This window comes from Panthera tigris, chromosome X (assembly GCF_018350195.1).
Source record: "Panthera tigris isolate Pti1 chromosome X, P.tigris_Pti1_mat1.1, whole genome shotgun sequence".
NCBI classification, from domain to species: Eukaryota; Metazoa; Chordata; class Mammalia; order Carnivora; family Felidae; genus Panthera; species Panthera tigris.
The window spans coordinates 52,767,574-52,789,150 of record NC_056677.1 but is presented as its reverse complement, the minus strand read 5'-3'; the positions used below and the strand labels follow the sequence as shown (position 1 = coordinate 52,789,150).

General features: G+C 42.0%; 1 protein-coding gene across 1 annotated transcript in view; it reads right to left on the bottom strand.

The window, feature by feature from the left end:
- Positions 1–2,426: 2,426 nt before the first annotated feature.
- MSN (moesin) overlaps positions 2,427–21,577 on the bottom strand; it is a 64,846-nt gene continuing 45,695 nt past the window's right edge. Inside the window, exons 3-13 of the mRNA XM_007094653.3 lie at positions 17,702–17,797; positions 16,047–16,321; positions 14,158–14,241; positions 13,528–13,674; positions 12,408–12,504; positions 10,495–10,658; positions 7,553–7,683; positions 7,133–7,293; positions 5,730–5,822; positions 5,156–5,380; positions 2,427–4,637 (exon numbers count right to left, since the gene is read on the bottom strand). Of these exons, the coding sequence (XP_007094715.1) occupies positions 4,473–4,637; positions 5,156–5,380; positions 5,730–5,822; positions 7,133–7,293; positions 7,553–7,683; positions 10,495–10,658; positions 12,408–12,504; positions 13,528–13,674; positions 14,158–14,241; positions 16,047–16,321; positions 17,702–17,797 (1,638 nt within the window). The 3' untranslated portion in view covers positions 2,427–4,472. The remainder of the gene's footprint in view (positions 4,638–5,155; positions 5,381–5,729; positions 5,823–7,132; positions 7,294–7,552; positions 7,684–10,494; positions 10,659–12,407; positions 12,505–13,527; positions 13,675–14,157; positions 14,242–16,046; positions 16,322–17,701; positions 17,798–21,577) is intronic.

The following is a 21,577-nucleotide window of genomic DNA, read 5'->3' as shown; positions in this document are numbered from 1 at the left end:
TTCTTGTTTATATTCTTAGAGGCTCTATTGATGTAATTAGGATGTTAAAGTCCCCTACTATTATGGTGTCATTATCAATTCATTCTTTTATGTTTGTTATTAACTGTTTTATGTATTTGGGTGCCTCCATGTTGGGTGCATAAGTATTTACATTTGTTATATCTGCTTGATGAATTGTCCTAATAGTTATGATAGTGCCCTTCTTTATCTCTTGTTACTTTGTTTTAAAATCTACTATGTTCAGGGGCGCCTGGGTGGTTCAGTCGGTTAAGCGTCTGACTTCAGCTCAGGTCATGATCTCACAGTTTGTGGGTTTGAGCCCTGCGTCAGGCTCTGTGCTGATAGCTCAGAGCCTGGAGCCTGTTTCAGATTCTGTGTTTCCCTCTCTGTCTGCCCCTCTCTTGTTCACAGTCTCAAAAACAAATAAACATTAATTTTTTTTAATCTAAGTTCAATATAAGTATTGTTACTACAGCTTTTATTCGACCTCCATTAGCAAGATGTTTCTCAACCCCCTCACTTTGAATCTTCAGGTGTTTTTTGATGTAAAATGAGTCTTTTGTAGGTGGCATATAGAGCTTGTTATATATATATATATATTCTATATATATATATATATTCTATATATATATATATATATATATTCTGTCATCCTATGTCTTTTTATTGGAGCATTTAGTTCACTTGCTTTCAACATTATTGATACATATGTATTTATTATTATATTATTTCTTTTGTGGTTGAAGATTTTCTCTGATTATTTCTTGTCTTTCTCTTCAGTTTCCTGGTTTTCTTTGGTAATATATTTGGATTTCATTCTCTTTATTCTTTCCATTTTTGATATATGGTTACCATTAGGTTTGAGTGTAAATTCTTCTGCATATAGCAGTCTATATTAAGTTGATGGTTGTTTAAGTTTGAACTCATTCTTTATTCCTCTCCTCCCTAAATTTTGGGTATATACTGTCATATTTTATATCCTTTTATTTTGTGAGATCGATTTTTTAGATAAATATTCATTTTTGCTGCTTTTGTGTTTCCTACCATATAATGGACTATTATTCAGCAATAAAAAGGAATGAAATTTTTCCATTTGCAATAACATTGCAAAGGGAAGATGGGTGAAATTGGTGACATTGATAGAGTGCACTTGCTGTGATGACTACTGGGTTATGTATGGAATTGTTGAATCACTGTATGGTACACCTGAAACTAATATAACTGTATGTTAACTATACTGGAATTAAAATAAAATTTAAAAATAAAAAAAAAAGTTAAAAAATAGTATGTCCTCAGAGCAGTGGTTCCCAAGTCTGGCTACTCATTGGAATCATCAAATATACTGATGGCTGTATCCCACTACTAGAGATTGTAATTTTATCTGAGGATGAGGTCTGGTCTTTTAAAACAACTTTTACAATTCCAATGTGCAGACCAATTTAGGCACCACTGGCTGAAAGTTTTCTTGTGAAGGATTTAAAGCCCACATAATACATGGTTTACTTTTCTTTTTTTAAATTTTTTTAACATTTACTTATTTTTGAGACAGGGAGAGACAGCATGAACGGGGGAGGGTCAGAGAGAGAGGGAGACACAGAATCTGAAACAGGCTCCAGGCTCTGAGCTGTCAGCACAGAGCCTGACGCGGGCCTCGAACTCACGGACCGTGAGATCATGACCTGAGCTGAAGTCGGATGCTTAACCAACTGAGCCACTCAGGCGCCCCCATGGTTTACTTTTCTGTGCAAGTGTGGTTCGCCAAGAAGGAGACTGGTAAATGAGACAGTGTGCTAGGTTCAAGACAGCCTGGAAGTCTTACCTGGGTCTGTTTCCTCATCTGTAAAACTAGCATAACTACATTTAGGTTATAAAATTGACATGTTTCATAAGCAACAAAGTACTTCCCAACAGCTTTTGTACATATATACACTCCATCTTCACTTCACACTCCACTCCTCACTGCCTTTTGCAACAGAGTTCAAGGTAATTTCTCTGACCTTTATTGGAACTGCAATAAGTAGTAGGAAATTGGCAAGCCTGGAGTACTTCCCAGTAAGGAAGCAGGACAGGGCCTGACTATCCCAGGAGGAGTCTAGTGACCCTTCACAAGAAATTCCAAAGCCCCAAGTCCAAGTGAGCCCAGGAGCATCCCATTATCAATTCAGGGCCCACCTACACTGGAAAAGACCTGTAGTCCTGGAAACTGTGTAGGCAATTAAGTCAGACAGTCTTGTCACTTGGGTAGTGTTTTTTCAAGTCCATTGCTTCCTTCCTAAAATGAGGATGGTAATATCCACTCTCCATAGGAGTGAAATGAGTATGAAATGAGACCAGGATTGGAAGGTGGTCTACAGAATGTAAATTACAGTGAAGTATCTTACAACCACCCACTCATACATACTACAACAAAATATGAAGTCACAGAGAAGTCTTCCTAACTTTTATTGGCACTGAAACAGAACATGAGTTGAGCATAAACCCCTCCAAATTTTTTTTAAAACCCCCCAAAATACACATACACACAAAAACCTAAATACAAAATCTAACCTTTCTTCCCAGCCTCCCTGTGAATGGGTTATTGCCCTTAAGGCAGCTAAACTGCCCTACAATTTCAGGTTTGAATTTAGCTAGTATAGGGCATATCACCAAGAGAGTGTCAATATAATTCACAGAAATGCACATGACTCCCCAAGGTCAGTCAGAATGAAGTCAGGGAGGGATCAAAGCCAAGGGCTCTGGGCTAGGGGCATTGCATGGAAGGACAGTATAACCCCTTGGGAACTGAACTCTTGGGAGAAGGCAAAATAAAAACAATGAAACAAACACCAAGTATTTTAAGAAGGGACTTTAGGACCTATAGTGACAGGTGATATCACTAATACTGAAAGCTTCTTGCAATAATGTTTCTGGCAAAATATTCTTTAATAATATAATAGATGCTTCCCAGGTGTGGGGATGGTAAGGGAATGAGGCCAAAATGATCCTGCCTCAAGACTAATATCTTCTAAGAGTGCATTAGCAAGAAACACAGAAATCAATATTGAATTAGATGCCACTAGAATATATAATACTTGTAAAAAAAAAAAAAAGAGCACACATGAAACATAGAGGAAGGGGAGGTTAATCCTGGGTTGAAAGAAAGAGGTTGGAGTGTAGAAGGGACCAGACCAGAGACCCCAACAGCTCTCTGGTTTACAACTTCAAGGGGCAGCACAGCTGGGGCAAGACTTGGGTAGAGGTTTGTTAAACAGAAGCAGGGCCCATTCATCACCTTGGAGGGGGTGAGGGAAAGGAGCTATTAGGGATCTCAGGGGGTCAAGTAAACAGTGGGATCCAGGCTGAAGGCTTTTCTCACCACACTCAGCATCTTCTACCCACTCACCAATTGAACCAACTGGCATCAAGCTCCAGAGCTCACCATACTAAGGCATGGATGGCCCTGAAGCAGGAATGGTGGCCCACATAGCTCTGATGGAAGCTCTGATGAAAGAAGTGACCTTAGAACCCTGGAAGAAAAAATACTGAAGCCCAGTGTGAACATTTCCTCCCTTTGGCAAGAGTGCTGGATGGGACTGGCTAGGTTTTTGGGTAACCATCCCTACCATTCTAGCTGGAGGGAATTTGGGGGTTGGAGTGGGGAGGGGCAGATCTCATGAAGGAAGGAACTCAGAATAATACATTTTCCGCCCATAAAGCTCACTTGAAACAAGCCTAGGCTCCTATAAAACATTAGGGTAGGCTCTCCTATCCAGCCTTGCCTGAAGTGAATGGCCAACAGCCTTCTAAAACATTGGTGAAGTCTCTTGAAGGTACTGTCTCCTGCCATCTCACCATGGGGAGAAACTGAATTCCTAAACTCAGGGATAAAACTTACTAGAACTGAGTTTGTAACAGGCCCCATCTGGAAGGCATAGAGAAGAATGAACATCTTTTTAGCTTCCAATCATTATAAAGCCTAAATAACTCTAGAAGAAATGGGAATTGGAAGGGCTAACCCTAGGTCATTTGACATCCTAGAGCATATACTCAGGGCCGTGCCTCCTTTCCTAAACCATGTGATTTTCTGCAAATCACAGGACCCTGAAAAGGAAGGCAGTCTGTGGCAGGGATGTGGGGGTTATTTTTCAACCAATACCACACTTCACCCCTACAGAACAACAGTAAATGAGGGGGTATTTCTCAAATCAAGTGCGAAGTGCCTCTGGGCTAGGGAAGTGGTCTTTTCCTGTAAGCTATATTAAATGGGACAGAGGGAAAGAGGGTCCAATTGGCACCATTGTGGGCCATTTACTTGTCCAAGGAAGTGAGTGGGAGCTGAGGGGCTAGGTTTGGTCCCATGGCTACACTGAATGCTTGGCATGACTCCAGGGCTGTTCTAGTTAGTGGCTTCAGCACAGTGTGAGTTAGGCAAGAGTAAAAGAGTGTGGGGGCAAGGAAGAAGGGAGGAGGGGTCCCTACAGTTGGGGTGACCATTACATCGACTCAAATTCATCGATGCGCTGCTTGGTATTGCCCTGCCGGATCTGACGCAAGGTCTTGTATTTGTCTCGGCCAAGTCGCATGTTTTCAGCATGTATCATGTCATTGGCAGTCTTCTTGGACTCATCGCGGGCATTGGCCAGTTCTGAAGTGAGGGCCTGTGCAGGTGTAAGGGGATGAGGGGTTAATGGCTTGATCTAACTTTACCTTCCCTTAAGCAGATTCTCTCTCTCTAACCCCCCTCCACACACATTCACCCCTCTCTTTCTATATACACTAACACACACACACACACACACACACACACACACACATTTGTTGAGGACCATTTTCAGCCCTGTTGGGACTGCAGTGGAGCAAAAATAAAACAAACCCCCCACAAACTTAGGGGACCAACTGATTGATGGCAGGTATTCTCTAAGAGTAGAATAATGGTAGAAATCGGGTCGGGGTATTTTCTGAATACAAAAGTTAAATGGAGTATGTGGCAAAAAGAAAAAAACAAGGAATAGGGGGCCAGGTCTGATGACTAAGTGATGAGTGCCTACCATTAAAGCTCTTGTTAGAGAAAGGCTCAGCCTCCCACGCTCCACTGAGACAGGCTCCTCTACCTAACTCCCATGATGATCTAGAGAATGCACATGGTATCTTTGACCCTTTGGCCCTGCCTAGATACCTTCAGATGCTTCTGCACACGCTCATTCTTCTCTGCCTCAGTGGTACGTTCCTCCTCACTGCGGTCCTTGGCCATGGCATCAGCCCGCAGGTCAGCACTGGCCTCTGCCCCATTCTCATCCTGCTCATCCTGCTCATTCTCAGCAGGCTCGGCTACATGAGGTGTACTCATAGCAGTCTTCAACTCAGCACGGGTCTTCTCCAAATCTTCTTGTACCATCTGAGCCTGTCCAGTAACAGAGGGAAAGAAAGACCAGCAGTCAGACCAGGCTAACTTGTGGCATCCTACATGTGCATAGAATGGCCCAGAAGGAGGCAGGCACCAGGTAGCCCAAGTCACTTTGTCTGTCTTCAGTTTCAGCAGCTGTATAATAAGGAGCAATTTACTAACGTCCTGGTGTATTAGAGAATTCTGGGAAGTATTTGAGAAAGCCTCGAGCTCTTTCTCCCATGATGCCTGCTGTCAAGGAGGGATGGAAGGGGTAAGGAGCCCAAATCTGAGGAATCTAAGGAACTGAAACTTATTCATATAGTACTCTTTGCCATAATGCTTTGCTCTGGGCACTGTGTCTCACCTTCTGCTGCCATTCCACAGCTTCACTTTCCTTCTTCTGTCGGGCCATCTCCAGCTGGGAGATTCGAGCTGTCAACTCTGCCATTTCTAAGGCCTATGGATAAATTGGAAGGTTGTGAGAGCTGAGCCTTCTGGTCCTCAGGCCCCAGGTATCTTCAACACCAGTTCTCCTGGGGAACAAATAGGGAACCTGCTGTTCCACTTGCTTGCTGTTCTGGAGACTCTTTTTACCACACCTCCTCCAGGAAGCCTGGAAGACCACTCCTATTCTCAGATCTACTATTCTTTAACTCCAAATAATTTCCATATAAGTCAGAGATCCCCATCTAGACTATAGACCTCCTAAAGACAAACATGTCATTTCTCTCTTCCTCATCTATCTCTTTTTCTCTCTCTCTCTCTTTCCTCTCTCCCCCTCTCCCTCCTTCCCTCTATCCCTCTCCCTCTCAATCTCTCTTACATACACCTACTGCCCACTGCATAGTTAGGGCCTCCATAAAGCTTTGGAGATCACTGTGTCACTACCTAAAGTACCAGAACCTTTCCTGTTTTCCTAGAATGCTCAGGGTTTCCACTAAGACTCCTCCCAGGACAAGTATAGGAAAGACACTGTAGTGTCACAAGACGATCTGAACAAGGGAAAAAGCTTATGCACACCCTCATACCTTGGACAGATATCCTAGAGGAAACTTCCCTCTGCTAACTAGGTCTTAGTTCCTGCACTCTCATTCCAAACAGTACAAGGGAAGAACATATATCAAGGAATTTGGGCCACAGGTTCTTAATTTCTGAGTCACAGAACCCTTGGAAACATGATAAAAGTAAGGATGCTAACCCTCCTCCCTGATAAATGCATAGACATATAGTCTTACATATGATTTAGAGAGCAAACCCTTCAAAGAGAGGCAAAAATGGGTTCTCATCCTTATTCAGTGACATTGTGTGACCTTTGACAAGTCTCTTAAACCTCCCTGAGCCCTAATTTTCTTATCTGGGCATAGTATCCATATGGGTTAACCTCATAGGGTTATTGGAGAGGAAATAAGAAAATAAGGGGAAAGGAAAAGTCACGAGCATAGCTTGTAACACACAGGCAGTCAATTAAGTGTAAATCCCTTTGCTTCCTTCCTCCCTCCCTTTCCTTTGTCAGGTCATCAGCTCAGATACCCAAGGGCTAAGAAGAAAGTAGAATAAAAGTAAGAGTTATGGAAGACAGTTTGCAAAGATTTCTGGGCCACACCAATGACTTTGCATCTTGCTTCTGAATAAGCCATCTGCTGGGGGTCCATACACTGGCACCCTGCTGGAAGAAGCCAGCCCTGCAGGCAAGGGTAACTGTGAATAGGTAGGCAGACAGAGAAGAAAATTCAGGTACCACAATCCTGGCCCATTTGGTAGCTTTACCAGCTGTTCCTGGGTCTTCTTCTGATCCTGAGAGGCCTGCAACAGGGCTTCCTTGGCCTCTTCAGCTTCTTGACGCTCTTTGGCTAGTTTTTCAGCCTCACTCTGGGCACGCTTCCGCTCCTGCTCAAGCTCCAGAGCCCTGCGGGTCTGTTCTTCCAGTTCTGGAAAGAAAAGAAGGGGGAAAAGTGGTGAAGAGTGCAGATATGAAGAAGAAATACCTAGTTTCCTTTCTGGAGATGCTTCACCCTAGAGCACAGCTGGCAGAAAGTTCTAGGCACTCTTCCTCTTGCCCAATCTTTCATCTATCTGTAGCCATATATGGATTATACAGCCTGAGTCTGCAGCTCAGGCAGAATGGTCTCCAGCTCATAAAGTCAGGCTCTAGGAAAACCCAGTCTCAAAAATGACTCTAAGCCTCACCATGCTGAGCCTTCTTAGTCTGTTCCTCAATCTGTTTCAGTTTCTCCATCAGTTCCTCCTTTTCCCGTTCGATCTTCTCCTTCTCCTTTTCTGCCATCTCACGCTTCTTCTTCTCATTTTCCAGCAAAGCACTAAGAACAGAGAAAGGATGGAATAGTATATCAAGGTTACATGGAAAGGCCCCAAGTCTCCCTTGCTCTTGACCCTCAGCCCCTACCACACTTAGGGCTTGTGAGTTGGGAACACATTGCCTTATCTCCACATTTTTGTCTTCACATCATAGCCCCATGTGGGCCAGTATACTCAGGACCCTGTCAGTTCGTCCCTGAGTCAGGAGATCCAACCTGGACTCTCAGCTCTACTAGTAACCAATGGGTAACCAGTGGGTAACCTTAGCTATGTTACTTCTTTGTTCTTGTTCTCAGTATCACATCTGTAAAATGGCCTATTTGTCCTGCCTTGTCTACCTCATAGGGAGTCAAGTTTTGACTCTGCTAGGATACTGTGCTTCAAGTCCAATAATCTCTATGGCTAGGGTATCAGTCCTTAGGCCTAACTCTGCTTGCCCTCTGAAGCCCAGCTGTAGGCTCTTTTTTTCCCCAGAATGTGTTGCGAATCTAGAACAAGTATTCACTTTTTCTTGTCCCAATACCTCTTTAAAGAGGTTGCCTTCTCACTCTAGCCTAGATGTCTTTTCTTTTTCTGGGCCCTCAGAATACTTGTCCTATCCTTCTCCCCATCTTTCCTCTTTATTATTTTTCTCCACATCACTTCTTACCATCTCACATACTGTTTAATTTGCTTATTTGTTCTGCCTCTTCCCACTAGAATATCAGCTTCCTGAGAGCAGATATTTTTGTGTTTTTTTTTCACTGCTCAATAATTATTGAGTGAAAAGATGACCCAGCCTTTGTACCTTCAACAGTTATGTACATACTGTTTTTTTTTTTCTCTTTATCCTACAAGACTATAAATAAGGTCCTTGAGGGAAGGTTACTGTCAGATCCAGCTCTGTGAACTGCCCCCAATCTCAGTAAAATTTTTTTGAATAAGAACCATGGTGTCTAACGTCTCAGACATGAACTGATTTATATTAGAAGCTTCTTGAGGTTCCAAACTCTTTATGACAGAGTACCTACTAGAGCAGTGCTCTCAAACCTTGAAATGTATAGCAATCACCTGGGATCTCATTTTTTAAATAAACCTATTGAGGTGAAATTCATATAATAGTAACCATTATAAACCAAACAATTTGGTGGCATTTAGTACATTCACAATGTTGTATATTTGCCACTTCTATCTAGTTCAAAAACATTTTCATCACTCCAAAACAAAAGCCTATACCCATTAACCAAGTCTCTTCCTATCTCTCCTCCCCATAGCCCCTAATAACTACCAACTTGCATTCTGCCTCTACAGATTTATCTATTCTAGATATTTCATATAAATGGGATCATACAGTATGTGAACTTTGTGTCTGGTTTCTTTCACTTAGCATAATGTTACAGAGGTTCATAAACATTGCAATATGTATCAGTACTTCATTCCTTTTTAGAGCTGAATAATATTCCATTGTATGGTTGTACAATTTGTGTATCCATTCATTGGTTGGGCATTTGGACTGTTTCTACCTTTTGGATATGAACACTTGTGTACATGTACTCTTTAAGTTTATTTACTTTTGAGGGAAAGAGAGAGAAAGTGTGAGTAGGGGAGGGGCAGAGAGAGAGGGAGAGAGGGAGAGAGGGAGAATCCCAAGGAGGCTCCACGCTCTTAGTGTAGAGTCAGATGCTTACCTGACTGAGCCACCCTGGCGACCCACATGTACTCTTTTCAACGCTTTTGAGTATATACCTAGTAGTGGAGTTGTGGGATCATATGATAATTCTGTTTATTTTTTAATTTTTTTAAATATTTATTTTTGAGAGGGAGAGAGACATATTGTTAGCACGGGAGGGGTAGAGAGAGAGAAGGAGATACAGAATCTGTGGCAGGATCCAGGCTCTGAACTGTCAGCACAGGATCCAATGCAGGGCTTGAACCCATGAACCGCAAGATCATGACCTGAGCAGAGGTCAGAGAGTCAACCGACTGAGCGACCCAGGTGCCCCTCATGTGGTAATTCTATGTTACATCTTTTGAGAAACCACCAAACTATTTTCCATGGTAGCTGAAACATTTTACATTTCTACCAGTAATTTACATGAGTTTCAATTTCTCCACATGCTTGACAATGCTATTATTTTCTGTATTGATTTATTTACTTATTCTATATTAGTGAGTTATCAAGTGCTACCTCATTGTAGTTTTGATTTGCATTTCCCTAATAGACTAAGGATGTTTTCATGTGCCTGGTGGCTTCTTTGGAGAACTGATCACCTAGCATCTTAAGATGCAGACTCTGAGTCAGTAGATCTGGGGTAGGGTCTCAGATTCTGACTTTCTAATAAGTTCCCAAGTAGATGTTGATGTGGCTGAGCCTTGCTACACTTTCAATAACAAAGGGGTTACAGAGAGAGTACAGGGGCTTCATAAGGAAAATTCTGGTGGCTCTTCCTAATTCCACTCAAAAATCCCTACAGAATCCATGTTTAAATGTGCATGAAAGTTTCTGCTAATGCCACCACACTGGTCAGATAATCTGGAGCAACCCAGAATCTGCAGAGAAGAGCAGCGACATTAAGGTTAAAGACAATGTGGAACTATGAAATCCTTCATGAGCCTCTGAAATCCTAGGTTTCTAATGCCTGCTTCCTGGGTAAAGGGATGCCTGAGACTTGAGAAAGTGTCAGCCCTGTACAGCTCCCTCTCTCTACCTATCCAAGGATGGCTTCATATCTTTGTTTTTTGTTTTTGTTTTTGTTTTTTATAATTTGACACCTTTGAGAAGTTTCTTTTCCCCAGCTCCAGCCTCCACTCCACTCCAGTTCCACAGAACCTACCGTTCCATCTGTTTCTGGTGCTTCTCCTCCCGGGCCTGTGCCTTCATCTGCTGCACCTCAATGGTGTCAGGCTTGCGGCGGCGCATGTATAGTTCATGGTTCCCCATGCACAGGGCCAAGATACGCTTGTTAATCCGCAGCCGGGGAGCATAAAAGACAAAGTCCTGATGGGAAACCAATAATAAAAATGAATTTTAAGGGACAGATGAAGATAAGCTTTTGCTTTTTGAAAAGCTAAGTCCAAAAGCATAGGAAAGGTTTTTTAGCCCGATTTTCTCATGTTAGAAATAGGAAAATTAATTATCAGAGTGTTGAAGTGACATAGCAAGCTAGCAACAGACCCAGGACTAGAACCCAGGTTTTTTGTCTCTGAAAACTACCAAACTACAATTTCTTGCAACTTGTGCTTATGAAAGCATCCTAAAATACCCTCAATCTAATTGAAAGATAGGAACTGACTACATTTGCTAATCAGGGATCCTGCTGAATCTCAGGGGCCTCTTTTAGAGACCCAATAACCCCTACATAACACACTGGTGAGTGCAGTATGGGTGGCTGGACTGTTTCTGTAATCTCCTAAAAGCACATCCCAGACACAGCCCCTTAAATTATTTTTGGAATAAGGCAAGTTGTAAATACATACGTGAATACCTAAATCTCCTTAACATTGACTGTCTTAGCTGTCCTTTTTTTTTAAAAGAAGCCCTTGATCTCAGCTGGCTTTATTACTTACCTTTATCTTATGAAAGTTGAACACAGCAGCAGTTTCAATAAACACACACACACACACACACACACACACACACACACAAATTGTGTGAGTCTGAGTTTGTTATTACAGATACCACTGGACCAAGATTATCAGATAATGGATTAACTACTAGCTCCTCTGCCACTGAACCCAAACTACTACTGTATAAGCTACTATATAGCTTAGTGTGCAGTGGAAGGAGCACAGGCCTTAGAAGTCAAATAACTTAGGTATAAATCCCAGATTTACCATTTTAGTTGTGTGATCTTGGGCAAATCACTCCATCTCTCTGAAACTCAGTTTAATCAGTTATAAAATTGGTATGCTACTACCTGACAATGCTGTTGAGGGTTAAATGAGATTATATATATACATATATATATATATATACATATAAAGTGCCTAGCAGCAGAAGTTCAGAGACCTCAGGGCTGGAGAAGAATGGTTGAGGCCTCATGAGAATGGTCTGGCTGGGCATGGCCATTGACCCTTGTTGCACATGAGGTACACCAAAAGAGGAGACTCTTTTTTGTTTTTTTGTTTTCTATCCTACTCCCAATCACCAGCTTTCCAGTCTTATTAGCCACAGGCAACTGAAAGGGTGAAAAGTATAGTGAGGATATTAAAGGAATGAATAGACCCAAAGCCCTTTCTTGTTCTTGGGTTGTTGTGGCGATAAGTCTTGAGAGGACAGCAGCAAAGTAACACCAAAAAACAAGTTTGGAGGATCATCTTTGGATCTGAACTTCTGACTCTATTCTTTCTTTACAATTAAAAATAGGCCAAAGTACATGAACAGTTTAACTTTCTGGAGCCTAGATGCTTTAAAAAACAGATACACTCTCTGTTTCCACCCCTAGAGCATCAGGGCAGCAGAAGACAGTGGCTAAGAGGCAGCATTTAGATTGCCTATGGCTCTCCCTCATCCATGCTTCTCCTGAGACACAAGTAGCAGGGCGGCACCAGCTACAGGATGCCTCTTAGCCATGTCTTGGCATCAAAATCCCCTTCCGGTGCCAATCTCCTTTTGTGCCTCCTCCCCGCTACAAAAAAAAAAAAAAAAAAAAAAGCCAGAAAAATGAGAGCAAGATGGTATGATTGCTCCTAGCATTATCCAGGTCTTGGTAAGTACCTGTCTTGGCCAGTAGGAGGAATCACTTACCGGGGCTTTTTTGTCAATGGGCTTGATGACAAATTTCTTGTCATTGAAAGAAATGTTTCTGATTTCACTCCAGGGAAAGCCTATCTTGGGAGTCAGTCTGTAGAGAACAAGAACATCAGGACAAGGGAAAGACAAGAAGGACATATAGGGTTGGTGGTTTGCCCTCCACGCGCCCAACTTCTTCCTTAAGGAGGTAGATCCAGTGTTACCCTATGCCATGAGGTCAGATGCCAGTATTGAGGGTGCACAAAAGACCTCCTGATACTACAACCAACATATTATTCCTTGTCCCAATCTTTGAGGTTTGTTTTTTTTTTTGTGTGTATTTTTTATTGAGGCATAGACCTTATAAAAATCTCTCACAAGAATCTCCAGCCTTATTTTATTGGGACTCTTCCTCTCGAGGTTGTAACAGCTGGGAGAATGTAAACAATGAGCTCTAAGATTCAGAAATTACATGAACAATAATTTATTATATCCATCCTCACCAAGGGCAGACAAAAGGGAAAAAATAAGCAAGTGAGATATGTCTGTAGCAAGAGGGATTATAGGCCAAAAGGTATTTAATCGTCATATGGGAATGGGATTAATTATAAACCCTCACAAGGTAGGTTCTAGGCTAGTGCTGTCCAATGGAAATATAATGAGAACCACACATGTAATTTTAAATTTTCTAATAGCTATATGAAAATAAGTAAAAAGAAGTAGGGTGGAATTAAATATAATAACAGTTCATTTAACCCAGTATATCCAAAATACTATCATTTGAACATGTAGATTAATATTAAAAAATATTAATGAGACATTCTACATTCTGTATTTCACACTAAGTCTCTAAAGTCTGGTGTATAGTTTATACTTACAACATATCTTAATTCAAGAGTAGCCACATTTCAAAGTGCATAACAGCCACATGTGGCCAGTGACTACTGCAGTGGACACTGCAAATCTAGTCAATGCAAGATCTAGAGGCCTGGGAGGTTGTGCAAACATTTGGGCTGATCTAAACTAGGTAGAAAAAGGTGGGACCCATGTGGGACCCAGGAGGTACAGTCCTACTTCATGATGAGCCCTAGGTGTCAGAGTGGCCCAAATAAACTAAGAGACCTCTGAGCTATACCTGTCATTCTGCTCATAGATGTTGAGACCTAGAGCATCCACCCCCAGCCACAGCTCTGAGCCTTTCTTGTTCTTGATGCTGAAGTAGTTCACACCATACATCTCCAGGTCCTGGGCAATCTTCAGATACTCTAGGACAGCATCTTCCCTAAATGACAGATACGGAGGTGTTACAGAGGGGAGCCTATGAATTAGACCCAGGAAGACAGCATCCCTGTTCTGCACTTCTGACAAGAATATTCTTAGCAGAGCCCAGATAGTGTGGTGATGGCAAAATGAGAAGATTTATTCCTGAACTAGACAACACCTAAATGATTTACCATGTTTAGAGAGCTCCTTCCCCATTTCTTTGTTGGGAAGAAGTTCTTGGTACCCCAGAAGTTCTCTAGAGATACTGAGGTCCCTTTCATTTCTTTACAGTCAAAACTGTTTGGGCTAACAGTTGCCATCATTCACAAAAATAATCCTGATTTGCCTTCTATCTCTACTTTCCCCTATAAATTGCATTCCTGTCCTTTTATCTCCAACATCTCCAGTGTCTTTAGTCTTTTGCCTCTTTTCCCCCAGAACATACTCTCATTCTCCCTTAAAAAAAAAGCAGTAGAACCCATAGTTTCCAGGGCAGGCTTACCTAAGCATGCCCCGGTGCTCCTCATGCCACACCTGGATCCGCTCCTCCCACTGGTCCTTGTTGAGTTTATGCTGCTCCAGGACCCTGGAAACACAACAGATAGTAGTTTCAAGCACAAAACCCAAATGAAGGAGTAAAAGGGAGCTCACTTAGCTCTCTGAAGGGTTGATGCAAAGAAAATATGGAAGTCAGCCCACTGAAGTCATATTAGAAGTAGATGGAAATTACAGCAGGAGGTATTAATTAGACATAGGGAACTGCCTGAGATGTAGGAGGGTTACAATAATGGGTGGAAAAGAAAGACAATGGAAACACCTTCCTTTGTAGTTTTAACCAAAAAATCCAATACTAAGGGGGTACCTGGGTGGCTCAGTTGGTTAAGTGTCCAACTCTTGATTTCGGCTCAGGTCATAAACTCACATTGTGAGATTGAGCCCTGTGTCAGGCTCCATGCTGGGAGTGGAGCCTGCTTAAGATCCTCTCTCTCCATCCCCCTCTGCCTGCTTCTCTCTCTCTCTCTCTCTCTCTCTCTCTCTCTCTCTCTTTCTCTCTCTCTCAAACACACACACACACACACACACACACACACACACACACACACACAATAATATGTTGTGGTCTCCAAGTAGGGCAGTAATGTATCAAGAGTCTGTGCTGAATTGAGAGGCTAAGAGTCAGGACACTCTCTCCTAGATCCCTGTGGGACCAATAGTTTGTGTTTATGAGAAAATTGCTCAGGGATGAGATCACAGCCCGTGTGATCAGAGAACTGAGCTCAAATAGCTTTGGAAGAAACTAACAGGCTCAACCTCCCAGATCTACTACATCATAAACAAGACTTGTATTAACTTTTTTGATGTTTATTTGAGAGAGAGAGAGAGAGACAGAGAGAGAGAGAGGCAGAGAGAGAGGGAGACACACAGAATCAGAAGCAGGCTCCAGGTTCTGAGCTGTCAGCACAGAGCCTGATGCAACAACAAACCAACAAACTGCAAGATCATAACCTGAGCTGAAGTCAGATGCTTAAACTGACTGAGCCACCCCGGTCCCCCAAGACTTGTTTTAAATATGCCATCTCAGACATCAAAGCAGTGATCAGGTAGAGTTCCAGGGAACAACCACTATCCCTAACACTTTCAGGTAAGTTGTGCATATGCCACAGCTCCAATGGGACTGAGGATCCCAGAATCAAGAACTTTCCCTTCTATCCAAAAGCTTATGAAAATGGCCATTGGATGCAGTAGGGAAAAAAACAGGGTTAAAAATTCAAAAGACTGGGGCTCCAGGTCTGATTCTGTTTCAAATGAGCTGTGAGAGATCTGGCATTTCATAGTGAGTGCTCCTGCTCTATTTCCTTAGCCAGGAAATAAGTATAATGCCTGCCTTATTCATTTTATGTGTTGTCGCGATGCTAAAACAAAAATAATGAATGTTTGAGAGCATTCAGCTTTGACGTTTATAAAAGCAGAAATCTCTATACACTGGCTGTCAATATTAAAAGACTGTTGGAACTCCCCCACATCCTGGCTTGGGTATTTCTCTCTCTCCTCTATGAACCTCTGATACAAGAGGTCTAAATCAGTGAAAAGGATTGAGAAAATGGAACCAGGATAGGATATGTCAAGCCGTCTCTGGTAATCCATACAAGCACCTGTTTCCAGAGTAAAGAAGTTCTGTAATCAGGCAGAGAGGGAAAAAAAAAAAACTTTTTATTTTGAGAGTCAGAGAGACAATAGGGTATGGCGCCATATGCACATATGTCTCTCTGAGCAACATAAGATGGTCCTCAGACAGACCCTAGTGGAAAGGAACAGATCTGGCAGTCCCTGTGTAATAGAGATTGGTCAGCCATGGACTGCAGCCCCCTCCCGCCAAAGGCACCACCTTACCTCTGTGGCAGCAACTTGTCCCCAGCCAAGTAGCCAGACTTGTGGACTTCCTTATTGAAGTCACCATATTTAGACTGGACAGCATAGGAGGCCAGCAGCACAGCAGTCTCAGGTGGGCAGTAAATATCATCATTGAGAATGCCCTCCTTCACTTGCAGGAAGAACAGGCGCTGGGTGATGTCCTGGATCAATTCCTCAGATACATCCTCAGGGTAGAACTTAGCTCGGAACTTGAAGAGTAGGGGGCTTTCCTTCCTCACATCCTGGGCAGTCACCTGGGGGTAATAAGAGGTTATGGGCTCTCAAAAAAATATTTTGGCTGTAGGATGGGGAGAAACACTGAACGATCATCAATTTGGGTAATCCCAAAGAGCCAGGGGACAATTGTTTTGGTAATTCAGAAAGGAGACACATTGCTTTCACTTGGGGACCCAATCTCATGTCCCTAATTGCTTCCCTTCAGAGATTCCTTCCTGAAATGACCTAAGACCCACTAATGATCATAAGCCTTTAAGATCCCACCATCTGACAATATATCCAACTGCCCCCAAATTTTGAGGTTAGGCTTAAGAAAGCTCCTCTTTTAAGTCTCCCCCAACACTGTAAGTTAGCAAAGTAAAAACCAGTATGTATCATTGAGCCCTGGGAATTGGCTAAGCAAGATAACAAACTAGAATGCTTTTTAAAACCTGAAGTTGGCTCTTGAGAGCTCCACATTTGCCCAGCAAATGTCTCCACTCCTCTGGAAAAGAAGACTTTGCCAGCAGAGGGTGGGGCACCTATCCCCTAGACACAATCAGAAACACAAGCCACAGGACATTGGAAATCCCCAAAGACAAAGTTGGGAAGTTTGAGGATACTGAGATGGAGGACTACTGTGTTCCTGCAGAGATACTGCATGGAGGTGATGAGCTTGAATGGACATATACTCAAATCATCTCATTTGGAGTTCGACTGAGATAGAAAATGAAGAAAGAATGGGTTAAATAGATGATGGGTATTATGGAGGGTACTTGTGATGAGCACCAGATGTTGTATGTAAATAATGAATCACTAAATTCTTCACCTGAAAATAATATTACACTGTATGTTAACTAGCTGAAATTTAAGAACTTGGAGGAAAAAATATGTGCTAATAAACTTATGTGTAGACGCCTATAGAGGAAAAATAGAAAATCAAGAAAGAGGGAAGCATCTGTATGGAAGTTAGGTATGAGTCGACAGGTGGAGCAGAGACAAAATAAGATTAGGAGACCCTCAAGATTCTTTCTAGTTCAAGAGTCAGTGATTCTCTTTTGAACAATCCTCCTAAAGCCCTTGAGTTTGGCAAGAAAAAATAGGATGCTAATCCCCTCTTGAAAAGGCATTAATGGCTGTGGTCTAAAACAAGTCAAAGTTTAAGACAGAGCTCCCAGGAAAAAAGAAAGGGTCTCTCCATCCTTGGACGTTGGCCATTCTCACTGTTAGAAGTCGAAGTGGAGACAGAGCAAGAGATCTGCCTTGGCTGAGGTCCTCTGCCTTTATTCTGATCTAGTGGTCAATGGACCACCCAGTGAAAAACACAGCCCAGAATTTTCCAGCTAGCACATATTACCCCATGAATAAGATGTAATGGAGAAATGAATTCCAAACCCAACAATGGGGTAAACAGTTACCTTTTTATTGAGTTTCAGCCAAGTAGAGAAACTTTTAGTGTCCTGGTACTGCAGACCAAAGAACCAAACTTCCCTCAGGCCAATAGTTTTTACCACCTAGAAAAGAAAATAAAAAGCAACAACTGATTGAATACATACTTTGTGCCAGGGACAGAGGATAAAAAAGTCCAACATGGTCCCTGAATTTATTTTTTTTCCAAGTTTTTATTTAAATTCAAGTTAGTTAACATACCATGTGATATTGGTTTCAGGAGTAGAGTTTAGTGATTTATCACTTACACAGTAACACCCAGGGCTCATCACAAGTGCCTCCTAATGCCCATCACCCATTTAACCCATCCCCCTCCCACCTCCCCCCTAGCAACCCTCAGTTTGTTCTCTATAGTTAAGAGTCTCTTATCGTTTGCCTCCCTCTCTGTTTTTCTCTTATTTTATTTTTCCTTCTCTTCCCCCATGTTCATCTGTTTGTTTCTTAAATTCCACATATGAGTGAAATCATATGGTATTTGTCTTTTTGTGACTGACTTATTTTGCTTAGCATAATACATTCTAGTTCCATCCACATCACTGCAAATGGCAATATTTCATTTTTCATGGCTGAGTAATATTCCACTATATATATATATGCATATATGTATATATGTGTATATATATATATATATGTATATGTATGTTCCACTATATATTATATATATATATATATATATATATACACATACATACATATATATCATATCTTCTTTATCCATTCATCAGTTGATTGGTCCCTGACTTTATTTTTTTTTAATTAAAAAAAAATATTTATTTGAGAGAGACAGTACAAGTGGGGGAGGGGCAGAAAGAGAGGGAGACAGAGAATCACAAGCAGGCTCTGCACTGTCAGCACAGAGCCCGACATGGGGCTCGAACTCATGAATCCATGAGATCATGTCCTGAGCAAAAACAAAGTGTCAGACACTTAACCAACTGAGCCACCCAGGCGCCCCTGGTCCCTGATTTTAAAGTACATAAGGTGTCCAGGGTCTGGCAAGGAAATACACTTGGGCAGCAGTCAAGAAATGATGTCAGCATCTCTTTTGCACAAGATACTTCCGCTGAGGTAGGGAACAGGCCTATTACTTATAACCACTACCACACATCAAAAACGTTATATCCATTATCTTCTTTAATTTTCACAAGCCCTGTGATATATTTACAATTAGCCCAAATTTATAGTGAAAATAAGGTTGCAAGAAGTGAAAGTTCAGTTAGTGAGTAGCAGAATCAGGTCTGTTTGACTCCAAACACATTCAAATCCAGTGCTTTCTGCCACTTCTTCCCTCTATGATGTCATGTGCCTTTCCACTCCCAGGATGAATTAAAGGCTGGAAGTAGAAATTGTTGGTTTAACTCCTATATCTTGTTCTGCTGGATTGTTCCTTTATCTTTAGCAAGTACGAATATGCCCACACTCTTTTAACTGAGTCCCATTTACAATGCCCAAGAAATAATGTTTGGGGAGACATAACAGGCATTGTGGTATCTATATACTCCAAAGATGTGCTGTGTCTGGGTGCTGAGATGCTTCTTTCCAGCCCTGATTTGAGGCTATTCATGACTCCCCTTACCACTCACACAGGTTGAGAGTGGGAAAGAGGGTAGAAACATGGTGAGTACCTCAGTATGTATAGTGGCTAAGGGGCCCCTTGTGTTGTGGGCCTTGTGGCTGAGAAATGGGTAGGAAAGGGAGAGCAGCCAGGAGATGGGGTTTGTTTTCCAGTCCCTGACATTAGCATGTTAATGGTTCTAGCTGGCAGCTGAACCCAGAATGCCCATCACTGGAGATGGAGGCAATAAAGTTGAGCCACACCCTAATTGGTTATGCTGACTACCTTGAGGCATGGGCAGGGGAGATAGGAGAGTGAGGTGAAGAAATGTACCTGGAGATAGAAACAGGAAAGAAAAACCCAATATTTATAATACCCTTCCTTGTGAACAAATCATATATTCCCTCAAAACACACACACACACACACACACACACACACACACACACAAACACGTACACACCTCCACTATATCCACAAAGTTTCTACTAGCACCCAAAGCCAGGCCCCATATTCACTCCCAAAGCTTACAATCTAGAACTTCAGAGGCCCAAAGGAAAAAGGGTCTCATATCTATTAAGTAACTATTATGTACCAGGTACTGAACACTGAAAAACCCTGAGATAGCTATTATCTCCATTTTATAAATGAAGAAACAAAAGCTTAGGGGGCAACCTGCCTACAACCATAAAGCCTAGACTAGAATCCTGATATGCATGACTCTAAAACCCTTTCTTTTCTAGCATGCTCTCTTTTAATTACAAGAAATCATAGGGGCTTAGGATCCCTGGGGTTCCCAAATGACTAACTGCCTTGTCTCTCTTTTGTCCACATATCCAAGCAAGGTAATGAGCTTTGACCATCTCTGCAGCTAGATATGGTTCCTGGCTTTCCCACTAGGTTCAGTCAGCAACCACTTTGGAGAGAAACCATATATATCCCCCAGTCATCAAATTTCATTGCTCACTGGGGCATGCATGGTGATCAACCTTCCCTTTCACAGCTTGAATAAGGCATGAATAAACCTGAGTGAAAGTCTCACCTGTCTCTGATTTGGTGTGTGATCTTTATGCAGCACATTTCCCTCTCTGGGACTTAGCTTCTTCATCTATCAAGCTTTTCCATCTACTACAACTCATATGGCTTGACTAGTCTCTTTCTTACCTCAAGTTCAGTCTACTAATTAGGTTTATTTTTAAATGACTAAGAAATACTGTCCCATTTCCCACCTACCTCTTGCTGACTTGGGTAACTATGAACATGTTTAGAAAAGATAAGTTGTGGGGGACATGGGATGAGAAAAGATAAAAAGACTTCCAGGATTCAAAGGCAAGGTGAGTCCCTGAGTCTAAGTTAACAGTGAAAAGGAATTCCCTATAGGTTTTAGATGTAGAATACAAAATGCTCATGTTGAAATGTGATATTGGCATCTTTTGTGGAGGATAGAGGCAGGGCATGGACAGAAAAGATTATTTAAAGCACTATTATCTAATCCTACATCTAAGATAGAGCCCAATTAACAGTTCTGATGATTTTCACAGGGTTGCAGAATGATAGTGGGTCCAGATGCAATTGGTGGGAAGAAGTAGGTCAGCCCCAGGAGAGAGAGAGACACACTGAAGATGCAGAAGATTAGGGCCAGGATGCTAGGTCATGGAGTGGCAGACTGGGACAGAACTGGTAGGGCAGCAAGTTGGGTCTACCAACTGTAGAGGTTCAGAGACACCAGAATTAAAAGGGAGTAAGGCAGGTACAGACAACATAGCCAGTTGTAGAGGTCCCAGGAGTGAACTCCTTAGCCTTGTTTTGTACCACATTGTTCGTTTTACTAGAAGGATGGGTAGGAGTGTAATAAGAGGAAGACCACAGGACTCAAAATAGTTCTAGGATCTGGGATATCTCTGAGGAGAAGTTGGACAAATAACAGCTAAGGTGATGTCAAAAAACAAAAACAAAAACAAAAAAAGATTTCAGGATCAGTAAGGAATTTTAATCTCTCTGAGCTCTGCTTTTTCCTTTTCAAACACAGAGAAATCAGATGCATATAAATTTTCCATTTCCTTAGGCTCCAAGGCTTTGGAGAAATGAGCAATATCTCTTGGCTTCCAATGAAGTCCCAAAGTGAGGAAATGAGGGTGTGGAGGGAAGGAAATGTGATCTAAGGTCAGAATTGAGACTGAAAAAGAACAAAGGATAAAACAGATGACCCCTAGACTACAGGCTATAAGGAAGTCTCCAATTAAGGTCCACAGGGTGCTGGGAATCATTTGTTCAGGCAACTCTTGTCTCCA